This window comes from Accipiter gentilis, chromosome 20 (assembly GCF_929443795.1).
Source record: "Accipiter gentilis chromosome 20, bAccGen1.1, whole genome shotgun sequence".
NCBI lineage: Eukaryota > Metazoa > Chordata > Aves > Accipitriformes > Accipitridae > Astur > Astur gentilis.
The window spans coordinates 18850194-18874077 of NC_064899.1; the positions used below are offsets into that span (position 1 = coordinate 18850194).

Sequence of the window (23884 nt, forward strand, 5' to 3'; positions counted from 1 at the left end):
CAAAAAAAGGCTTACAAATCCAAATAATCAGGAATATGAGGCCACAATTTTTAAGTTGGAGGGTAAAAAAAGAAGAAGAAAAAAAATTGTTTAGAACTCACATAAAACTTTCTAATACATTATTTCAAATTCCAGACACTGTAGTGGAATATGGAGACCAAGAAGAGAAACAGAAGACATTTACTTGAACATTGTTAAACATCATGGCACTGCCTAAGATAAGCAAACATCCTAAAACACAGAAAAACTGTTCTGTAAAATAATCATTCTGAGGGTGGAGTCACCAGTCTTCCTGACTCTGAATCACATGCCAAAATGTTCATGTAAGAGATATATATGGGATTTGTATCACACATTCTGGAGAGTGAAAGGACAAAGAAGTAGGATAGCTAACAGACAGCAAAAGACAGCAGCTTCCAAGCCAATCTGCAGACTGATGCTGCTGGTCTCTCCCTGATGAAACAACATTTCAGCTATCAGCACCCTTCCTGCCACCACAGCCCTGGTAATACAAGACTGAGCATGTGAGCCACAGTCAAGCTTTTCAAAACTGGCACAATGCTCCACCACCAAAAGTATGGTAAATCACACTTCTCTTCCAGAGATTCAGTCAGACAATGTACCTTCACACTCAATCTGGCAGTGTTTCTCTACACACAGCAACTCTAATGGAAACTCTCCAGATACCTTGTAAGGGTCAGAACTCCTGGACCTCCCACAACCCCTCCTGTCTCCAAGTGACATGACCTCGCATCTAGTAAACCCAACACACTTGACCAGTTACTGCAAAATCATTAGTATTTTTTAATTAGTCACCTAACTCACTTCAAGGAAAACAGAATCTATTTATGGGGTTTTTTATGGTTTCTGGGGATACCATAGTTTGTCTCTAGCCTCAACGCTTCTTCAATGGCAAATACAATTTAAAGGCAGAAGCAAAACCAGAAGAAACCAAGATTTTATAAAACACAAAGCTTCTCTTTAGAATAAGCATCCATTCCATACCTTGCCAAGATTTTTTAAGGTTAATCACAGCTTTACTTCAACTTAATTGTCTTTTATTTTAGGAACAGAACTGAGTATCTTATCAAATATCGGTGACTTATTATAATACACCCTTCAATTCCATTTTATAAGTTTACTTGAATAGTGTTACACAGTTAAATATAGAAACACACTCTTCTAGGTACAGTTCAGCAAAAGTTCTCAAAAAATATGCATGAAATACTGTTTTATGATTGCCCTTGTACATCCTAGGTGCATACAAAAACAGACTAAATATGTATCAGTAGGCAAGGTAGTACAGAATAATCCATGTCATTAACTCTGTAAAGCAAAAACAAAAAAAACAAAAAACAAACAAACAAAAAAAAACCATAAAAAATATACCTTCCTACACACTCATTTCTACGGAAGATCACAGATGTTATATTTCATACCTAAAAGCACTTTCCACACCAGTATACGATACATGGATGGGAGAGGAAACCTTTGACTAAATGTGCAAAGCTTCTCAATATCTGTAGAGAAATAAAGAGGAAAAAAAAAAATTAAAGCAAATTAATTATAAATAGGTTTGAGTCTCTGATCTACCTAAGCATGACAAATCCTTAGCTGCACATCAAAATCCCCACTTTCATCATATATTATCAACAAACGCTTTCACCACTTCAACTGAGAACAGAATGTGCCCTATAAACTGCAAAATTCTGAAAACTATATACATTGGCTTGATTTACAATAAAACTACCCTAGGTTCACCAAGAAGAAACTGTACTATTTTTATAGATATTTTGTAGATTGTGTTGTTATGTCAAAACAATTAAAGGCTTTGTTAAAGGGACATTTATCTTTCTGTTCTGTTAGAGATGTGGCACTCCTCAGGGACCAGCAGCAATAACGAAATCTTCATTCTTTTGAGGTTAGATGGAATTAAGAGCATGAAACAATATATCTTCAGGTTAAAATTGCTTTCATTGAAAAACTTTTTGTTTCTTGGGCATACAGAATGAGAGAAGAAAAAAAGACACAAGCAAGCAGACAAATCTTAATCTAGTTTTAAAAATCAGACTTTTAGATCTGATTGAAACTGATTTGAAACTCAAAGGACTGCCAGTAATAACTGAGATATTGGTGGTAAAAGATGCAAAACTTAAATGAGTACTAAGCACAGCAGCTAAACATTTTCTATTATTCCCTCCCCAGCCCCAAATCACCAAATAGAAGAAACAGTGAAATCAACTTACCCAACCGGTCATCTTTTAACAGAATTTCCAGTGACTTCTTTTCTTCAACTCCACGAAACCCCACTTTCTCATAATACACTGATCGAAAGTTTCTCTGAGAGTCGTCAGCCATGACTGATTCCTTTTGAAGAAAACAGTAATTCCCCTTAAGACTTAAAAGAATACATTCCTATTGTGTTAATGTCGAGTACTTTTGCACACTGATAAAAGCTGATTACTTATGTCTCTATAGCATCAATAAACACTACAGAGTATGAAACTCTCAGAAGATTTTTTTCATCATATGCTAACATAGACAGTCAAAAAAATAACTGAATCTAAACAAGGTCTAAAGATATCCAATTTCCAAATGAAACACAGCGATTTTTAAAAATTTTTTATTCTTGTAGTAAATTACACTACTTTTCAAAAAGTTTAAAAAAAAAAAAAGCTGGAGAGACACTTAGTCTTTTCTGTGATACTGTGCACTTCAAAACCAACACAAAAAATACAGTTAAGAGTCTGACAAAAGTTTGGCTACAGAAACCCTAATCAAGTACAACTGTTACCCAGATAAGTAAAATCATCAGGTTTCATACTCACCAGACAAGGTAACCAGAAGCAAGGACAAGCCAATGTTGGCCTCAGTAGCACAGGGGTGACAGGAAAGAACAAGGCTAGGTATGTAGGTTTGTTCTTAAATTGCAGATTTGAATTAAATGTTCATGTTGTTATCAGGTGCCGTAACAGCCACAGTCTTGAACTTGTTATTTCAGTACTAAAAAGAAATAAATGTCTCATCCCTATACTGGAAACAATGGCAAATTGCAGTGAGTACTCTGTTTCACAACAGCAGTAACTGACATTTGAATTCAGTTCAGCTTTCTAAATATAAATTCTCTCTCCTCTGCATGCTTGCAAATATGAAAAAGTTCTGGTTTGTAACTCAAAGGACTAAAAACAATCTTAACTTTTATGCCCAGTGACAACAGCAAAATTTGGAGAAAAATAATTTGAGTGAGGAGCAATGGGTGAATGATACACTGAAAAGCTTTTCTAGTTAAATTCTTCTTTTCCTTGCTGAACCAAAGTACGTAACAGGAGCAAAGCATTTGCGGATATAAACAAAGGCCATAATTTTGCAAAGAATGCACATATTTACATTTGTGTATCCACTAGGCCTATTTGTGTTTCAAATTAAGTCCATTTTTAGTGCTTTGTAGGATTAGGGCCAAGGCCAGAGAGAAAATATAAACCAGCAAAGGACTGAAGGAATGCTTTCTGAGATAGGTCAAATACTATCTCAAAACTAGAGAAAAAATATTTATATTACTTGCAAGACATTCCAGTTGTGCACTATCCTTACAAAAATGACTGTGATGTTCATGTATTGTGCATTTAAGGGTCCAGTGATCAGTATTTACTACTTATTTTGCAGCCATGTCTAAAAGAAGACTTATGATGCTATAGACACTCAGCTACATTTAAAATATTTGAATTTTTTAAATTCTGAATTTAATATGTGCTATTTAGAAAACATTTAGCCCATACCACTTGTGGAAAGCTGACAGTAGAGTGACAGAACAGAAACAATAAATATTATTTTAAAAATAACACCATGACCTGTAAGAAAGGAATACTATTTCAATAATTTTAAACTATCACTATACCAGCAGTATGTTTTATTTACTCAGTGGAAAAAAGGAACACTGTTTCCTCCCTCCCTCCCTCCCGATTTTGGATATATATTTTCCTATTCGGCAAATAATCAACGTTCCAATGTCTACATATATCATCAATAAACTGGAAAAAGGAAGGGGGAAAATAAATCCCTAGCCAGCTCATTGGAAGTGTTCTGTACAATCAGCTCATCCCATCTTCAAAGATTAATGCATTTTCGGCCTCAGTATCATTTTTCATCATACCGTTAAAGTTCACGCCGGGTGATTTTAACAGCAGCCACGAAATATACAACACTTTAGTAAAGAGCCAGACATGATGCCAACAGGCTTCTGCCCCTTTACAGAAGGCCCTCCCTTGCACAGACTAAGCTCAACTTCGAGCGCAGCCTTTCCAGGCCGAACAGCACCGCCGGCAGGGCCGGCCCCGCCACCGCTCCGGGCTCGGGGGCTGCGACACCCCCTTCTCCGTCGTATTTCCGAAGGAAAACACGGGTACGCTTGGGCACAGGATCATCTACCCCCCGCAAATCAAACCCCAACTCGTTGTCCGCCCCCCTCCCCGCACGCAGCCGCAGCCCCCTCCTGTGGGCAAGGCGGGGCAGGGACAGGGCCCTCACACCCGCCCGCCCGCCCGCCCACACACGCTCGGGGGCCGGGGGTCCCCGCTGGAGCCCCCGCGGGGAGTGGCCAAGGGGCGGGACGCGGGCTGAGGGTTTGCGGGGGGTGGGGGGCTGCGGCGGAAAGGCGAGGGGCAAGGGGGGGGGGGGGGGAGGCGTGCCACCGCCACCCCGGGAGCTGAGGCGACCGCGAGGCCCTGGGGAAGGGCAGGGGCTGGGGAAAGGGGGCGAGAGCGGGGCCGGCGACAGACAAAAACCCGCCCGCCAGCACCGGGACCCCACCGCCGCCCCCCCGACACCTACGGCAGGCAGACGCGGCCCTGCGGCGCGGGCGGGTGCAGAGGGCGGCGCCGGCTCGGGCGCATGCGTAGGCTCCGTACCGCCGGGGCGGGGCGGAGCGCAGCGCACCGCTCGGCGGCCCTCGCCCTGGCGGGGGGGTGGGGCCACGCGCTCAACGGTCGGGCCGCGCGCTCAACGGTAGGGGCAGGCGCGGGCGGGCGGTGCCGGCTGCCCCCCACCTGCCCCCCCCGGCGCCCCTCAGAGGGGGCGCAGGCGGTTGGAGGCATTGCCGGTGCCTCTACGGCTTCCCCGGTCTCTCAGGCGCCTCGGTTGTTCTGCCCCTCACGCCTTCTTAGGTCAAGCTGGTTGCCTCTCGTCCTGCCCTCCGTGCCGGCTCCCCCTCCTCGCTCCTCCCCGCGTCTCACGGGGCAGCTTCGGGTACACGGAGGGCTGCCAGAGGAAAACGGCAGTGTCTCTCATACGCCTGGTCTCAAGGTGACGCCGGAGGTCTGGGCGTTTTGACAGAACAGGCTGTGCCCAGTGTGGAATTACAAAGAGCAGCGATCCAGAAAGTACAGTGCTGTGCAAGACCTGCCGACAATGTTCGTCGGTAAAGGAATAACTCATTCCCTTAACACTGAGGCCATGAAGAATAGCAAAGAATTATATTGCCTGCACCGTATTATTCACTGTAATTGGTATGCTTAGCGTTTTGGCCCATCCACTGTGACATCTAGGGACATTTCACTTCTTACAGCAGTCTCTAGGAAGCTAAGTGCATTTTCCAGAACCAAGATTCACTCTCACACATATGAGCAAAGTACTTGACACTGTAACTCCCACTCCTCAAAACAGATAAGGGACCTAGATCTCACTGTTGGGAGCCAACACTCAAAAAACCACACTGCCAAAACCATGGAACATAAAACTAATAGTGTCATTTTATTTGGGGGTTTGGGGTTTTTTTTTTGTAGTTGGTGGTATGTTTTTATTCAGAACTTTGGGATCTTGCCAACCTTTAACTGTATGACTGCACGGACTAGGCAGCTGCCTTTAACAGGAGCTGAGTTTTCAGCTCCTGGCCCCTTTCCAGGAGCAGAAACTTGAACAAGGCCATCAAACATCTGAGTTAGCAACACCAAGATTTCACAGTACTAGAGCCCTCCAAGACAGCTTCTTAGGTTAAGTGGCCTATTTTCAAATTCACAAAACATCCCATTATTTTAATCTTGCCCAACACTTTTGAAATGCCGCGGGGAAAGCACGCTATTGCAGAACGGACAGGCTTTTGCTGAGACTGTTGTTGTTGAGTCAGTGCAAGGCCTAGCAAATATGTTTCTTGAAGTAATTCTGTCCAGCAGCAGGTGGCAGGCTGGTGCCATTTTTTGTCATTTTTGGCTGCTTCGGCTCAAGTACATCTTTTCTCCATAGATGGCACTTGACTCCGGATGAGACCTGTTTGGTGCTGTTGTGAGCTAACCAGTATCACAAGGTTCAGAAAATTGCTACTGAAATTCAATCAGATCTCTTATCATTTTTAATTATTCATTTTTGGCCTCATCAAGATGTATTACATAGCTATTGCGGTGCTCTAAGAAAGGCTGAAGCTATCACAATTTATTTTAGCACTAATTTGTTGTACAGCAGATACAGAAATACTTCAAGCAGTTGAGCTATCAGACACTGTGCTATGGGTTTGCATTATATTAATGTTAACAATTATGGCATTGCTAAAAGTGCCTAATCAAAATAAGGGTCTGAAAGACTTAGCTGCATAAAAATACAGCATAAAAACAATACCTGCCCTGAAAAAGAATAAAATTAACACACTCTCCCCAGTAAAGTTTCTAAACCCCACATACAGAAAGCTTCTTAATCATGTTACTTATACACACAGATTTTCTTAATGGTGTCTGTAAACAGTTTCTAACATATAGATAATAGGTTATAGTGGGATCCCACCCAAAGTCAGTTGTAAATATGACTACCAGCATTATATTTAGGTCAGTGGGAAATGAACTAAAGAATTTAATTTGAGACTTTTCAAACTGCAAATTAAATTAAAAGCATAGGTTGAGCATGAACTGCTAATGACGCCAATGATTATTATGTGGTGACACATACACAGTGAAACAAAGATGGCTAACCTAATTTTTTAGAAAGACAGCCATGCGCAGAGCTGGACTTTCTTACTTCAACAGCCTTGTTTCTTTTACCTGCCCTTCTACATCCACCTGCACTGAAAATAGCTAAATGACTCTATATGCTGTAAATCGGTGTTGTAAAGCACACAGGTGACTCATTACTTAAATATTTCATTTAAGAATTTTCAAATTTTCATAAACCAAATAATGACCTTATTTTCCTTTCTTTAGGGAAATGAAGTATCTTCATTCCTATCGATGGAATCTTTGTTGCCACTGTAAATGAAAGCAGAATTTCATCATTAATACCTGCAGGTGTCAATCAGCCAAATGGAGGACTGTGTGTATAATAAAATTGATTGATGAATACATCATTAATCCATAATACCTTCCTAGGCACCTGTCCAAACCATGATAGCCTAAACATTGAATTTTTTAAACTGCAATAACATCAGAAAAGGTAGCACACATAAAAGATAAAAGGGAAACAGGTTTGGAATTGGCTTGGGATTATCTGAGATAGCAGAGCCAAACTAATTAGTACCCTGCTAGCATACTGCATCTCTCATTTTTATCTGTGACTTTCAGTATTACTGTGCTTGTATTTTGTAGTGATATGTTTATATTACACAAGTGAATTACTCATGGACATACAAAGACACACAAGAAGGAGGCCAAACAGGCATTGCTAATGTTTTTTTATTGCAAAATGTGAACTGCATTGTGTCCATGGTTCTTCATGAAAAGCAATGTTTTTGCTGTTAAAGCTGGAATATTTTATGGGAGTGATGTGCTGCTGAATATTACAGCTCTTGAAAAGTCTTTAGGGTTTTGGTCTCTCCTGTATGCCTGATCTCTTGGTGGAATTATAGAGGATTATCAGAAGCACACCTTGTTATGTGAATTTATCAAAAGAAGTTGAAAATGCAAAGCAACACAATGTCGATTTTATGCAGCGTGGAAGTCCATATCTGCATGGGATTATGACACATGTTGTAACATGTGCAGTTTTCAGGTGGGTTTCATTTGCTCTGAACTGACTGAAGATGCACTTTCTGGGTTTTTTTAAAGACACTTGTCCAGTATATCTTCACAGTGTCTCAAAACCAGTGTATACTTTCAGCCTGCTAATGTACCTATCGCAATAGGAAATGCTATTTGTTCAGGAAAGGAGTTACAAGTTTGTTCATTTCAGCTTCTCTAAGGTATCATTTCCTGTTTCTTCAGAAGCATGAATAGCTCCAGGTGGTGAGTAGAGCTGTGTTAATGGAAAGGACAATTTACTTATTCATTCACATAACCTTTTCATTATGAACATCGGCATATCTAGAAAAGCTTGGCCCCTATTCCTGGCCAAAACAGCATCACTCTGCTGTTTACATTCTACCTGAGAGAAGAATGCAAATGTTGGAGCTATAAATGTTCACAACTTAATCCCTTGTTGAAGAGAGATGGAAAAAAAACCCCACCACTCTAGTGTAATATAAATATCATAAAACTGTTTGGCAGCAAAAGGGTATTCAGCCTTTCATTTTAGCATGGCAGCACAACAGGCAGGTCTGTCTCCAAGCAGACCAAACACTGTCTCTGTAATCGTAAATAGGCACCCCCATATGACAGCAAGGAAAATGCTCACGGGGCTTAAAACAGCATAAGGAGTGGCTGAACTTGGAAAGCTGAGTTCAGATGTGTCCTACTTCTCTGTTTTCTCAACCTGCTAGAGAATGAGCGTGCTTCAGATGTGACATGCTTTTGTCTGCAGAGATATACAGAAACTGCAAGACAATTACAAAGAAAATAACAAATTGCAGTTGCTTGCTCCAAACACAAAGGAAATAGGATTTGCTTTAAGATTATGTTTGTGATTTTTTTAGGGTAATATCTTCTAGATTCTAGTCATAACTTCGATTTGTTGCTTCACCTCAGGTGTCAACTGTGCCTGCCCTAATTATTCTTCTACCAACCTGATTAGTAGCTGTGTTAAGGGTAAGATTGATGGTTTTGGCTGAAAAAGGGTTGCGAGTTTTTAAATAGCACCAAAAACATGTTTTGTGCTGTCAGTGAGCATGGCACATTTGGGGCAGTACACAATAATTAATATGTAGTCGCAAGTAATCTTATCTCAGTTTTTTTAACTCTTTAATTGAGAAGTGACAATGAGGTGACAATGAGACAAAGATTGGTCAGTTTCGGGATGGTGGGAAAATTAAATGATACACCCTGAGAATCCTAATCAAGAGATTTGGTGTATGGATGAGGTATAGTTACTATGATCACTATATATGGTTAGAGATGAAGGAAAAATTGTGGCATTATGCAGGTATCTGCCAGAAAATGAGAAGCAAGTAGGACTTAGGAACGCGTTTCAGTCTTTGCAATATTTCTCCTTGTATCAGAGTCACAAATGTGCCCAGAAGCTAATTCAAAGTCACAAGCTGGATATGGTAGTTAGATTTTGTATTCCTCACTCAACTAAGTATCCCCAAAACTTTAGGGCCTGGGCAAACTGCACAGTGCAGTGGATTGAAGGAGGAGCTGCAAACGATTTTACTCCTCCTTAGTCCTGTGACCCAGAATGGAGACAGGAATGGTTCATTTCAGTTCCTTGGCATGCTTGAACCAGACATTCTCTAAAGCAAGCCTAGCTGAGCCAGTGTTTCAAGGCATCATTTCAACAGCCAGGATAGTAGAAGCCGATCAGGCGTTGCTCACCATTGCCCCCCTCTTTGGCCAGGATCTGTGCTGAGAGCGGCACCCGGCTAGCTGCTTGCATGTTTGGCCATGGAAATGAGTTCCTAGCTCTGACCTGCTCCCTAGGCTCAAAGGCAAGAGCCTAAGCCAGTGGCTTCACTGGGACCACTAATGTAAGGGTGAAAGGATCAGATCCAACCAAAGCAACACAGCAGCCCCAGCACTTGTACCTCCAAAGAATAATTTGTCATTTAATCACCCTCTTTCAGAAAGACTGCCTACCAAGGGGGAGGGAAGCCTTGTACACAAGCAGGCTTTTGATCTCGATGGAGCTCAGAGGGCTTTGCTAGCGCATTCATTTAAAGGCTTGAGCAGCAACTAATTAATTGCCCTAAATTATATCCGTCATGGTTTGGAGGCTTGTTTTAATGTATGAAGACAAGCTGTTAAACTGGAATGGTGGACTGATGTTTATTTTGTGATAGGACAAAGTAGTCTCACCTCTCTCTTGATCATGATTTTTTACGTTGGCTTTCCAGGTCTGCATTTCTATAATCATTAAAGGTGCTGCCAATGTCCTGCTTTCTGGTTGTTGTTGTACAGAATAATGGAAAGCTGTAAAAATCACAGAACAATTTACCCCATAGATTTCCAAATTACACTAGGATCATTATCATCTGCTTTTCCCAGTAACAATTTGCAGCCATTACCATTGAGAAATTGCCAGTGGGAACTGAAACGAGTGTTCTCTGAAGGGTTTTGGACCAGAAATCCTTACCAAACTGAGCAGTGTGAACTATAGGGTGCAAATACACTCGTCCAACATCCTTACTCGAAACACACAACAGAACTGCAGTTTTGTGCTAACTGACTTGGACTTTTTCAGGCTGATTGATTACTTTAGTGGTCAGCACATAGATCTGGTGCTAATTTTATCAGCTTGGTTTTAAAATCAATGCATGGAGAGTGCAGTGTCTCCCACCTTCCCCTCCATTGTTCGAAGTACGCAAAATGTATTCACTTAGATAAAACTGTTGGTATTGGCTTTGATGTTGCTAGCACTTCTCTAAACGATGAATTTGAACTTAGACTGTGCAGACAACACTAGCTTATTTGGCATTCACAAACCGCAGCAGCATATTAGGCATTAATTATATATGACTAATTATATTAATTATAATGAATGAGAATTATATTAGGTTTAAGAACTATTTAAAGGGAACTAGAAATTAAAGCAGCAGGGTTTAGTATCTGGCTGTCATGGACTTGCTCTGCGTGGCCTTGAACAGCATGGTTTGCCATTCTGTCTCTAGTTTTCCAAAAAATGAGGTGAAGGTAATGGTATGTACCTCGTTTGTAAAGCCAATGAGATCCTGTTATAAACACAAATATCACTATATATATTAAAATAACAGCACATAATTTTCAACTCTTCCAGCAGTAGTTTTAAAATCCTTTTTTAAACCTAAATAGTTCAGACCACTTAGTCCATAAAAGGAGGAAAATCCTACAAAAAATTGCCTTTCTAAAGAAAAAGTTAGAAGCTGCAAGTAAATAAAAATTATTTTAAAATATTACTGTTTGTAAGAGTAAGCTGACATTCCATAAAGGCCTGAGCTTGTAACTGGTCTGGAATGAGAATTTTCTATCATCTTAGACATTTGGAGAGCCCTCTGACAGTGCATTTTGAGTGACGGGTTCAGCCACTGGGAGAGGGCGAATCTAATAATACAAGTAGGAAATTCAGAGAAAAGAGAAATTCATTAGAGAGTGATCTCACCAACTTCTCCTCTGCCTCCACTTTGCCAGCTAAGAAATGGGAATAATCACAACAGCTCATTTTGTGGGGATTTGTTAATCTTTATACCGCACTTCATACGCGTGAAGCAGAACAGACAAAGTTTGCCAAATGTGTGTGAGCTTTGTCAATTCAGTAAGTGACTCAGTCCCTCAGTCCCATAGAGGCCCTGTTCCTGTGTAGGCCTAAATGACAGGAATTATTCCCAGCTAGCAAGGTCTGTAGCCGAAAGGGTAGGGTGTCCCCCAGAAAGTTGTTTCTGCTGTCATGGAACTGCAAGGAAAAGGCATAGAAAAGTGAATGGAAAAATAGTCCATTTTAACCAAAAATGTTGTGCTGAAAGAGCTTGACACAGTTTATACCTGAATTTTCTTGCACTGGGACAGAAATAGACTCATTTTTTAACACACTAGTTTTGTAATACCAACATCCTCCCATTTTACCAATCAGTCCTCAACTCTCAGCTACATCCGTTGCAGCAGATGAAGCGCCCAGGATCACCTTGGCACAGAATAGCCATGGCCCTATTATTAATTTCATAATCTCCAAAAGAGGGTGGTTACAAGCAGCTTGCTTAGTGGTAATAGTCTCTGCTGCATGCTAACTTCCTAACTGTGCCACAGAAAGGATATAGAAGAATATAAGTTGATCTAAGCCAAAAACCATGTTTGGGATGTTTCTAACAATTTAACAGGATAGAGTCAATTGTCAGAGCCCTGGAACAGTCTTGTTTCTTGTCAATCTGCTTTTTATCCCAGTTCTGACTTTCGCTCTCTTTCTGACTACCTTCCTTCTTGAGCTGGAGAGCTTGTCACAGTTAGTAGTGTAAGGCTTCTTTTCATCACAGATACTTCCAGAAGGTATAACTAGCACCACTGAAAAGAAATGTTAAAAAATAAAATCTAGCAATTTAGGAATAGCAGTGGGGAAAAAAGCCACCAAAGAAAATGCATTATGCTACACATCAAGCGCCATTTCTAACTGTCTCTGCATTCTCGAAGTCTGAAATGCAGGTCTGAGCTTTTTCAGGTTTGGCTGAAATGCCGTGTAAAGCTTACTTGCACAAGTAACAAAGCTGGTTGCATTCAGAGGCTGTTGTCCTTGCCTGGATGGGATACAATAATTTCTGCAACAGTCTTTAGTCTGCAAGATGTGATTAACTGTGAAAGGCAGAATTATTAAAAAAGACTGGAGCAGACTCTGAAAGACTTCTCTAAGAATCTGTATATACACCACTTCCATGTCTGGAGGAGGGGGCCTCCAGTTGCTTAAAAAACATTGGCTTACATGTATATCTTTTTGTATGGAAATACAGAACTTAAAATTGTTTACCTCTATCCATTCCTTTTTCTTTGGGTCCTGTTTATTATTCTGCAGTTACTCTACCGACTCTTTGATCTGATGAAAAATGCACATTTCTGGCAATCAGCAGACCTGGTTTCAATTTACATTCCGCTATTAAAGTGATCTGGCATAAATTGCTGTCGACAATGACTCAGATCAGAGAACTGATCTGCTTGAAAACTAACCTAGTAAAAACCTCACGTTGTTAGTTTTCAGCTAAATTCATGATCATGTTAACCAGGTGGCTGCACACATGCTCCCCAGGGCCAGTACTCAGGGAAGGCAGGAACAAGCAGTTGGGGACAAGAGTAAGGACTGGTGCCCCACGCATGTCAGCAGCCCTGCTTCATCCCTCAGGAACTGCTCATGGAGTTGCAATTATTCATTTTAAAGCAAAGATGGAGTGCCACACCAAGGTTTGTGGTGTTAAATTCACTAGTCGGAGCACTCCCAAGTGGAAAATGCATTACAAAAGCCAATGTATGCAGGAGACAGTATTAGCTGGTACTAGACTAGTGCTGTGGGACAGGTGACAGGTCTGGTGACTCTGAGGGCTGCCTGCTGGGTACGCCTGATGGAAATTTCCTCTTTCCCTGTTGAACCTGGTGGCTGCAGCAGTGACCAGCACAGGCACATGGGCCTGAGCAGGCCAAGCAAGAGGCACCTGGATGCTTGCTGGGCTGCAGCAGCCTTTCCCCCAGCCTCCAGCCCCAGGAAAGGCTGCTGCTCTAGGAAGAGCCGTGCTGTCTCACCCCCATTTGAGCTGCTCTGGACTATTACATGGGGCGAAAAGCCCCGTTGTTCTGTGCATCAAGCATGTCCACTCTGAAATGTGAGTTTTTCCACTGGCACCACAGCAACACAAAGAGCTCCATGCCTTTCCACCACCCGACAGGAATCAGTAACAAAAGCATTAAGTGCGTCTTCTCTTTGACACAGCAGCACTTTTTAATAACCCCTGCCCCAGCAAACTCTTCATTCCTGAAGAGAACAATACAATGCATTTAACATTATTCTGATTAATATTTATGGCTACAAGCCACCCATTGTTTTTACTACATAGCTGCTAATCAATAGGGGCTCCAGAAAACAGCAGAACAAGCCAGGGGAGCTGTGGAAGCCTTGGTTCTTCAAAAATTATGGAAAATGGCAAGAGGTTTTCCCCTTCACCTGCGTTTTTGCAGTTTCTTTTAAAAGCAGAACTCTTACGTGGGTTGATAAATCTACACTTAAGTGTCTCACTATGCTGACCCACATTTGGAAATGTTTACCTTAGCATTTATGTAGCCTCATTAGTGTGGAATGTTTATACTGGCTCCTGCATTTGCACTTACCTATACAGTTATATATTGTGTGCTGTAACTGTGTACTAATAATCCCACTGCATCTCTGACACTCTTTCACAGTAATTGCTCCCCTAGGTGCTGTTTTCCTAAGACTTCTATGTTTTAATCTTTGAAATAGAAGTAGGCCTTTTTTTACTATGAAGTTGATAGGAAAGGATATACGATAAAATTTGGCCCTGTTTTATTTCAGTGCCTAATTGATTAGTTGCAAACAGTGATCTGGAAACCTGAGCAAGGTTATACTACATTTGCTTATGAGGACAAGGCAAACATTAAAATATAATTCCTGAAGACCTGGGCACCAATTCTTCCTTGCTTTGTGCTTTTCTTCTCTTCAGCCTAAGAAAATAATGTGTATTAGCACTGACAAAAATGTATGTTATGTTTATATAAACATCGGTACATCTTTGAAATGTGATAGCTGCATGGCAGTAGTAGAAATTCTTAACATGCTGCATTTCTGGGATGAAGTAAATGCTATACCCATCCTGTAAACTTCTATATGTATGAAAAATACAGCATCCACTTCACAAGATGATGTGATCTGAGGGGAGTCTGCATTGTAAGTGATGATGATTTCCCATCCCTTCACAGATTTGTGCCTCGGATTTGCTGTGCTTTCATAGTGCCTGGGAAATGAGTGAGCGCTGACACAAGTAGATTCCAACATCCTTCTGTGTGGTCTGCTGTAAAATAGAAAAAGCAACATAGGAAATGCTGTATCATTTTTACAGATCAATCACAGGGGCAATAAATATTTCCTCAGAGCCTAGAACTTCCCACTGCTTCATATTATCTTCTGCTTCATACTCAAGTAAGGTCTTCTCCAGCATCAGAGGGGCTGGAGTAACAAGCTCCTTACTAGGCTGATGACACACCCACATACAGGGGAGAAAAGGAGCACTGGGGTAAGCAGAAAGACTTGACAGCTGCTGGTGAATGAGAGCAAGGATCCAGGCGGGCAGGGGGATGTCACTGGAGGGAGCTGAGGACGGGGAAGGCAAAGGCATCCCAGGACACCAGTGGGGAGGTAGAAGAAGGATCTCCAGGCTGTGCTGGAGAAAGGAAGAGAGAAAGGATCCAGGGGAAAAAGGAAATCCAGGAGAAAGGATCTCCAGGCTGTGCTCAGCAGGGATTTCCAATGCCCCCATTTTGCTATGCCACTGGGCATACTCGCATCCTTTGGCAGTAAAACCAACTGTCTCCTCAGGACGCATCACTCCAGCAGGTGTTAGTTCAGTCCTTGTCATAACACTAAACCTTCAAGTAGCTTAGTGTTAAGCCTTCTTCTTTCTCTCCCGCCATTGCGATCCCCACCCCCAAGCACAAAGCCCGTGTATTTTACTCTGATGTGTTGAACTTAACAGGCAAGCCAGAAACCAGGCAAAGGTGATGGTTATTACCCCACCCCCCAAAATACAAGTGTGGGGAAAAATGGTAAGACGGTTGAGATAATATCCTTTTACATCTTTATTTGCCAGTTAAGATCCTTTTATTCCATCAATGCAAATATGCAGAACAGCAGGAAACCATGTTTTAAGCAGCACATACCAGTTGGCTGAGAATAAACTAACTACATTCCCCAAGCAATGTAAAAGTAACAATGCACATCATCTTCCAGAAGAAGAAACAAACAGATATTGCAGCCGAGAGGCACAGCAGGCAGCTTCCGTACAAAGTAGTTTGGCTATTTAAAATGCTAGAACCAGTCCTTGCCCATTTTTCCAACCCTGCCCCCAAAAGTCCTACTATAATTTAACCACTTTTTTTTTGCTACTTACATAATATATAAAATATAAACTCTGTTTACTTATAACACTTACTTTTCTTGATAAATAGCTCTTTAAAATATCTACTGTACATATGTCCATGCGTTGACATTATATATATATATAGCATTTATATATAGGTATGTATGTCTGAAAAACAATAAATATATACTTAATATTGACACAGCAACAAACTGAACATATTCTCATTTTCAAAATCAAATAAAAGAAAACCAGTACAGAGAGAAACAGTGAGAGTCGCTTGTGAAGCACAACATAGCAGGGAGCTTTGATTCCTGCCCTGGCTAGGCATTCAGTATGCCACGTACTTGAGCAGTTGTGGTGTTAACATATTCTTTAACGAATCTGTGTTAAAAGTTACTTCAAGTTGTAGGTTAGCCACCCTGTATGCCATGTGTAACACAGACTGAGCGTGAGCTCAGTGGGAAACAAGGGAGACTCGCCTCATGGCTTGCAACGTAATGAGAAACAGAAAGGGGAGGCAAGCGAGTCTGACGGCTGATGTAAAAAGAAAAGGAAGTAATGGACAGCACATGGCTGGAAGGTCATAAATAACCATGGTAAACAAGTTAATAGACTTAAGTGCTTTTAAAGATGATGGCTGGCACTGCTGCAAAAAGTATGTTGATTATCTGTAGCCAACTCCATGTAATGAACCAGTTTTCGCACTGCCACAAGAAGACACAAATTAAACTCAAATGGCCAAATTCAGATGTTAGAAATGGGGTCACTGAATGACACTGCAAGGCTGCAGGTTCAGAGCCGAACCTGCCCAAGGGCAGCTCAATTCACTGAACATCCTTAAACCTAATGGATGGGGTTTTTTAAAGTATGAACTTAAAAAAAAACAACCAAAAAACTCAACCAAAAAAGCCCACACCCAACCCCAAACAGTTAATTTCACACATGCCAAAACATAATGGATGGATATTTTTAAACTTTTCATTTCCAAACAGCATTCTTTAAAAATGGAACTTAATCCCAAAAGAAAAAATGTATGTAACCTTCTACAAACATGTTTTGTGTTCAGTTTTGGATTGACCACAGCCATTCTGTTTATTCATTTAACTGAACATGCTGAATAAAGGCTGTTTCAGTTTGACCCAAGCTGATATCCTTCATTCCCCAACCCCAAGGCTTCGATTTGGCAGCTTCAAAAAAGTCATTACTTGCCTGGGCTCTGGCTTCATACACTCAGTAAGTCATGAGGTTATGACATCGGCTCATGAATGCAGCATTATGTATAGTCCCATTTACTTAAAACTTCTTTTCATGAGCAAATGGAAGTGGGCAGTTATTGTTAAGAGGAAATTATTTTTATTGGACAGACTTCATCCAGCAGCTCAAGAGAGAGGAAATTTTAAAGCAGACAAGACTGCCAATTATTCTTCAGTCATACTTCATCTCTAAAATTTACAAACTTTGCTCCCCACAAGTAACAAATTCAACAACAACAAGAAGCTGCTGTCCTGAATAATCCTGCCATTTCACAACTAGTCCTAGATACTGAGAGAGCACTGCAGAGGTCAAATAGTCCAGTGTTGAGTTTCATACATACTTAAGGGTACATCACTGGGCTACTGGAACATCACACCAGTGTCGAGTATCTGCACAAAGCCACAAGTCTGCTGGGTACTTTTAAACCCTTGTAAATACAGAACTTAACAGTGAATAGACATCATAATTTGTGATATTTCGTATTGAAGGCCATAGATAAAAGTCAAATATAAAAAATCCCAGCAATGAGAAAGTCTGTCATCAGTAATTTCTGAATCTCTGCAAAGATACCATCAAGATACTATGTTTATCTTTACCCATTAAATAAAATCTGCCTTTTTTTTTTTTTTTTTTTTTTGGTAGAGAAATGAGTCATTTTAAATTGTCTGGGTCTTTTCCACATTTGTATGGACACAAAAATAAACAAGGTAACAGAAAAATTGAATTGTCCTTGTGCTGTGACCACACGCAGCAGAAAAGCCTCCTTATTTGAATGGCTGAACTTCCAGGACAGCTGTTTACTTGTACAGTCACTGACTCGAAACCTATCCAAAAGAAGGAAACACTAAGTACAAAGTGGAGAGTGCCTCTGATTGCCCTATGCTGGCTGGGCAGGAATTTCTCATGCTTTCGGCCAAAGCAAAGGATGAACTCTGCAGCAGCCCATCCTGAGCCTAAACTCGTCTATGCATGCCCTGATTCTCTGCCATATTGGCTGCATGGGTAAGGACGTATCATCTCTACTTGGTATTTTCTAACTACACAGCTAAAGTACTACTAATTTAACACATGCATGATATTAGATATAGGAAACCCCAAGCTCTTGCAGGTCCTTATGCCTCCAGATAGGACTTCACTGAGTTCAGCACTGAGGACACGCACAGATCTAGCAGGAGTACAGGACGGATGCTGCTTCCCCAAGGGCAGGGTCCCTTCTCTGGCTCCCAAACACAGAGGTGGAGTAAGGCTGCTGCTATCCCCCTCAGGAGGTGCAGCCCTCACCCTCCACGCAACCAGCATATTCTCCCTGTTGGCACAGGCATATAGGTACCAGACTGCAGACACCTTCCTGTCCCTCCCTGCTGCAGTCACCACTTCAGTTGTGCCCTCCTGTCACACAGCATAGGGTTGCCCTACCCTGGGTGTGGACCCCAATGCAATTCCCATGTCAAATAAGACATCCTCTCTCAGCTGACCATCCAAGCATTGGAACAGTCCCCTGCAGAGCAGCAGAACATTTCACCTGGGCTCTCCCCTTTGGCTCTTCTTGTCTTTGGCAACAGACCAACGTTCAGTATCCTATGTGCACAGGTTGAATGCAAAGGAAAGAGCCTCTCCAACAGCAGCCCTGGGAAAGAGGAATGAACATTTCTTACCTAGTGTATGAACAAGCTCATTTGAGGGCTACTGTAAATTCCAGCAGTAGCCGCAGTTTGGCTATTAGGCCTGCACCAGTTCTAGCAGCATTCATCTCAAACCTTGTGGCACAGCATTAGAGAACAGCATTAAAAGTGCAATTCCAAATATGTGTTTCCTGGTGCGGTACCGCTTTTGAGTTCAATCAAGTACATCTCTGCTATCTGCTGCCCAAATTTTAAACCCAGCATGAACTCCAGAGGCTACTTAGGGCAATCCTATGTGCTGTCAACTGTACCAAAAGAGCAGAGGGCTTGATGCTGCCAAGAAAGATCCCAGACTGTAAAGTAACGATTTATCAGAACAGTAACACACATTCTATAAATAAACCAATTCCTTCCCCCTCTAAGCCAGGTGGAAGTTTACTATCTTTACACATGACACTACAGCACCTTCACCTCCTAGAGAATGGAAAAACTGTCATACAATCCTGAGCCTATGCAGTTACTGCTGCCATCCCAGTTAGGTAACAACTTAACCTAAATCTAGCATAAGATCTCTGTTGTCATCAGAAGAGGAGGTCCCACCCTGTCTCTGCTCATTCTGCCTGCCTGTCTGGGGCCAGCACTGTGGTCACACAACAAGCTGTACAGGATTCAACCCATCTGCAAGCCAGTACTAATACTAGCATCAGACGGCTACGTAACCAAAGCATTAGATTTTCTTTCTGCTAAGCAGCACTATCTGCATCAGTAAGTCTGCACGGAGGGTGGATGATGCCTGTCACCTAAACCTTTGGATCTGGGACAGAAAGGTTGAGCTCAGTAGTACTATCCCTATACACTGTGTCTCACCTGGGGACTGTTCACTGCAGGTGCAGGAACAGGATTCCAGCATATCTTCTTGCAGCTGGCATCACAAAACCCAGAAAGACACAGAAAAAAAAAGAAAATACAGATAGGAAAAAACTGTCAACATTTGTGAACCAAAACAAGGTGCAAAGACATGAACAGCAATTCCAGCACAATGGCCAAACCACTAAGAAGCAAGACTCACAAACTTTTTGGTCCATGTTTAGTTCCAGTTTTGGATGATGTTTAACCAGACATGGTTAATTATCCACTGGGCTTGCATTCATGACTTGGAACTAGCCACTATTTTCAATAAATGGCTTTTGCCTTACTATAGGAAAACCCTCTTGATTTCCTTGGGCCTAATCCCATTTTTCAGGGGAGAGAAATATATGATTTCTTGATCAAATTCTCTCTTCTGCATTTCTCTGTGTGTTTTTCAGGGCAGGAACTGGATAGCATGGTATACCACGACAATTATAACGGGAAATTCCTATTGGCACAGATACTACCTCAGGAATTCTCAGAGAAATTCATTTTTAGGAAAAACAGCCAAGCTTGTCAAGGGCTGCTTCCAAGAAGGAACGGTGAAAGCTTGCCCAAGCTCTTGGCAGCAGTGGTCAGCCCCAGAGACAGTTGCTAGAACTAGCAGAACAACATGGACAGAAACAATTCTCTGTTTGGGTGTGGTTTTGCAGTATTACATTATTCCTTCATCAGTCACACTATTACACTTTGGGGAATATTTCATGAAAAGTCACACATATGCTTTTCAAAAATTAAGCACGCATTAATAATTTTGGGGTGGGAGTCAAGTTTCCTAACTTCAGCCACCTAAAAATTTAGAAGCCAAGATTCTCGGCAAAGGAGGAGGACAGGAGTTTCCAATGGACACCTCCTTCCATATCAATCTCAGAAGGAACCGGGCCAGCCTTTGGAGAGTTCTCTCTGTATTGACTACTGTGTCCTTGCACAGCTGATCAGGACAAGACACCCAACTTTCAGCTGGCTAAAGTCAGATGAGATGAATGACACCATTGATCTCATGTTCAAAAACATGAAGCTCTGAAACTGGGCAAAGGACAGGCAGGAGCATACAGCAATCAGAGTCATTTGTAGGAGAAGCCCTAGAGAAGCCCTTAGTGGTCCTAAAAATAGCAAAACTGTAAGTGCTTTTTAAAAAATCTAAATTATTCTGACAGTTCTCTTTCTAACCTAAACCGGCAACACTAATATGATGGCCTTGAGAAAGAGGGTCATATTCTCTCTTTTAATTTACTGCTTATCTAAATGTTCTCTTCTTTCCCCTAGTCAAAATTAACAAAAAACCCTGAAAAGGTTTTTCTCAAGTTTAATATAATTTAGTCCTATATGCTTGTGTTCTACTTTTTCCCTATCTGAGGACCTAGCACTGTAAACACATAAGCACTGGAGCAGCTTTATGCAGAAAAGCAGTATCCCTGTTTACTGGGATAATTCATATGCCTTTCACTATATTCTTTCAAGAATATATTCTCAAAAGAATATATCATTTCAAGACTGCAATCTAAAATATTAAAAAGAAGAACAGGACAAACATATCAAAAAAGTTTGTCCATCCCTGCACTGATGACAGGGAAAGATTATTACAGTACCAGTAGCTGGCCACTTTAAGGAGGTGAAGAGGTGGGGGTCTTATGTAATTGTTTTCCCTGGAAATGGATGGGAAATTTCCTCATCCCTTTTGTTTTTCACTCACACTCACCACTTGGTGGAGGTGAAAGCTTCTGGGTTGAGCTATGTGAAATTAACTGTTGGTGTGCATCTCAAGTGTGAGTTCACAAAGGTTTAAAAGAACACCACCCATCTAAGCATTACACAGTTTTGGGTCAGATTTCTACCGTTTTCCACCTAAAACCAAAATGCACAATGAATTCACTCAAAAGTCAGTCCCAGACACAGGAAATGGTGTGTAAACCTTCACAAGACTAGCCTGAGTTCAGCTGTATAATAAAACCCACAGTCACTACTGTGTCATGCCACGTGACATCCATGAAGGTTTTGCACAACCCATTTTAATCAGCAAATCTGCGCAGTTAACACTGAAGCTTACTGGGAGCTCACAGAAGACCCTCCCTCCCCCAATATTGGGGCATATGCACTGTGGTTGAGGACTGCTTTGTTTTAAAAGCCACACATTTTCCTACTTAATTGTGCTTTAAAAAAAACCAAAAAAACAAAAAACAACTAGCTAAACCAACACAGAGAAACTCCTAACAAGCTATATGAAAAGTGAGCTGCCGAGATTTTCCATATCACGTGCCACTTTCATAACAAGTCCTATTATTCTGTGTGTTGGTTAGAGGTGTAGTACTACAGCATGATGGTGTCAGCTGTCATGGTAGGAACCATTCATGTCAGACACTACAGAAAATTTGACGACATGACAGTACCTTCACAGCCCTCTGGTAGGTAAGGAAAATCTAAAAGGATCTTCCCAACCTTTCACAGTAAACACAATTGGATAATCTAAAGCACCTGCAAGCAGGAGATGAGTCCATGATATATCTTTCCAATCAGCCAGCTAATACTGTTATTAAAACAGTTATGTCAGCTCTTAAGTCTCCTATCTGTTTTGGGCATTTCTAAGGACCTTATCACTTTGGCATTTAGCCACCAACGGATTTAGTTGATCCAAACACCGTATTTCCTTCTCCTGTATCCTCAGCTGTTTCTAAGATGCCCAAGCCCTTCACAGGGGCTGAATTACCATTTCCTTCAAGAGCTGTCTGGTTCCTATTCTTTCCTATGAGCTGAGAGGAGCTAACAGTACAGAGACATCCTGCTCTTCCGCATGGCTTCGCTGATTAAGTATGCTGGGCTCAGTTCTGGCTCCTCAGTCATGATTGAAATGTTCTGCCACTCCCCCAGCTGGTTTGACTTTTTAATGGTGTCCACCACACACAGGGCATACAGACAGTCGTCAAAAGTGGCAGCCATTGTAAGGGGCCTCCCGTCCCAGGTCCTCCTGTCGTCCTGGTCCTCAAATGCCTGCCGGACAGCTTGAACCATCTTAATAGTGCCCCGGAGGTAGGGAGATGGGATGTCACTGAAGGCCTTCTCTGGAAGTAAGGAGTTGCTGACTGGTGTGGAGTCCTTTAGCAGGAGCTCCCGCTGAGAAGAGCTGTTGCTCTGTCCGTAGAGATCAGTGCCTATTACAATCAGCCGTCCTGCTGAACCCACCACAATAATGTCTTGTTTGAACTCTCCCGGGACGTTGAAGTTGAGTGTCACCGTGCAGCACACACCACCTTCCAGGACCATCTGAAACGTACAGAAGTCGTCGCTGGTGATCTGCCGTATCCCCTTGATGTGGTCTGTCTGCTTCACGAAGGTCTTGAGCAACCCGTGCACTTTCACAGCCTTCTGGCTAGTAAGGAAGGTCAGGAGGTCAATGATGTAGGTGCCAACCGAGTGCAAGCCCCCACCTCCCATCAGGTCATCACAGCTCCAGTTGTACTTTTTGCCTAGCAGGCTTCCGCTGTGAACCTGCACCTCGCACACCAGCAGCTCCCCTACGTAACCCTCCTGGATCAGCTGCTTCATCTTGACGAAAGCGGGCAGGAAGCGCAAAACATTCCCCATGATGCTCATGAGCTTTGGGTAATAATGAGCCGCGGTCATCATCCTAAAGGCATCCAGGGGAGTTGCTGTTCGGTCACAGATGACATTTTTTCCAATACCTGAAAAACAGTTTTTTTAAAAAAATCATCAATAAAAATATATCGATTGAATAAGCTGAAAGCCTCGAGGCTATTCTTAAACACTAAGCCAAGGAGAAAGATCCTCAGAAAAAGTAAACATTACAATATGGTGTTAAAGGCACAAAGATCCCCTCTGACCTGTTCCCAAAACGCATGTACGAGTTTCTTGAGCACCACAGTGAAAATGTATCCCTTTTTATTTTCAAAATGCACTCATGCCTAAAAATAGGACGTGAGGGCCTGGACAGGTAACAAAGTAAGCTAAGGTAAGGTGGACTGCTACCCCACATTTGCCACCTTCTGGGAGCAGGTACGAAACCAACCACCCCCACTCAGCTATCTCACATCTCTTCTGTGATAACCTGCCAGTGTGTGGGCTTCTGAGAGCTGAACATGAGCTTCAGATTCAAATCCCTGAAGCACATGAGTAACATGACCACATGTACACAGTAACTCAATGTAGGTACACTGAAAAGTCTGGCCTTGTCTTCTCAATGGTGTTGTCCCTTCATCTTTCCCGT

At 41.9% G+C, this 23884-nt stretch overlaps 2 protein-coding genes across 8 annotated transcripts in view; both read right to left on the reverse strand.

The window, feature by feature from the left end:
- The window catches only part of TBC1D7 (TBC1 domain family member 7), a 29589-nt gene extending 24692 nt beyond the window's left edge, over positions 1-4897 (reverse strand). For 4 of the 5 annotated variants that reach the window (XR_007508954.1, XR_007508953.1, XR_007508952.1 and 1 more), the window contains exons 1-4: positions 4151-4588; positions 2829-3003; positions 2247-2367; positions 1440-1520 (exon numbers count right to left, since the gene is read on the reverse strand). Coding sequence is in view for 2 of the 5 variants with exons in the window: in XM_049824027.1 (XP_049679984.1) it covers positions 1440-1520; positions 2247-2358 (193 nt within the window). In the remaining 3 variants the exon portion in view is untranslated. Of the gene's footprint in view, positions 1-1439; positions 1521-2246; positions 2368-2828; positions 3004-4150; positions 4589-4827 lie in introns of those variants that run through there. The other variant, XM_049824029.1, reaches the window with a different exon arrangement.
- Positions 4898-15578: 10681 nt separating this feature from the next.
- GFOD1 (glucose-fructose oxidoreductase domain containing 1) overlaps positions 15579-23884 on the reverse strand; it is a 75498-nt gene continuing 67192 nt past the window's right edge. For all 3 annotated transcript variants that reach the window (XM_049824018.1, XM_049824019.1, XM_049824020.1), the window contains exon 2: positions 15579-23342. In XM_049824018.1, coding sequence (XP_049679975.1) covers positions 22423-23342 — 920 coding nt within the window. In that variant the 3' untranslated portion in view covers positions 15579-22422. The remainder of the gene's footprint in view (positions 23343-23884) is intronic.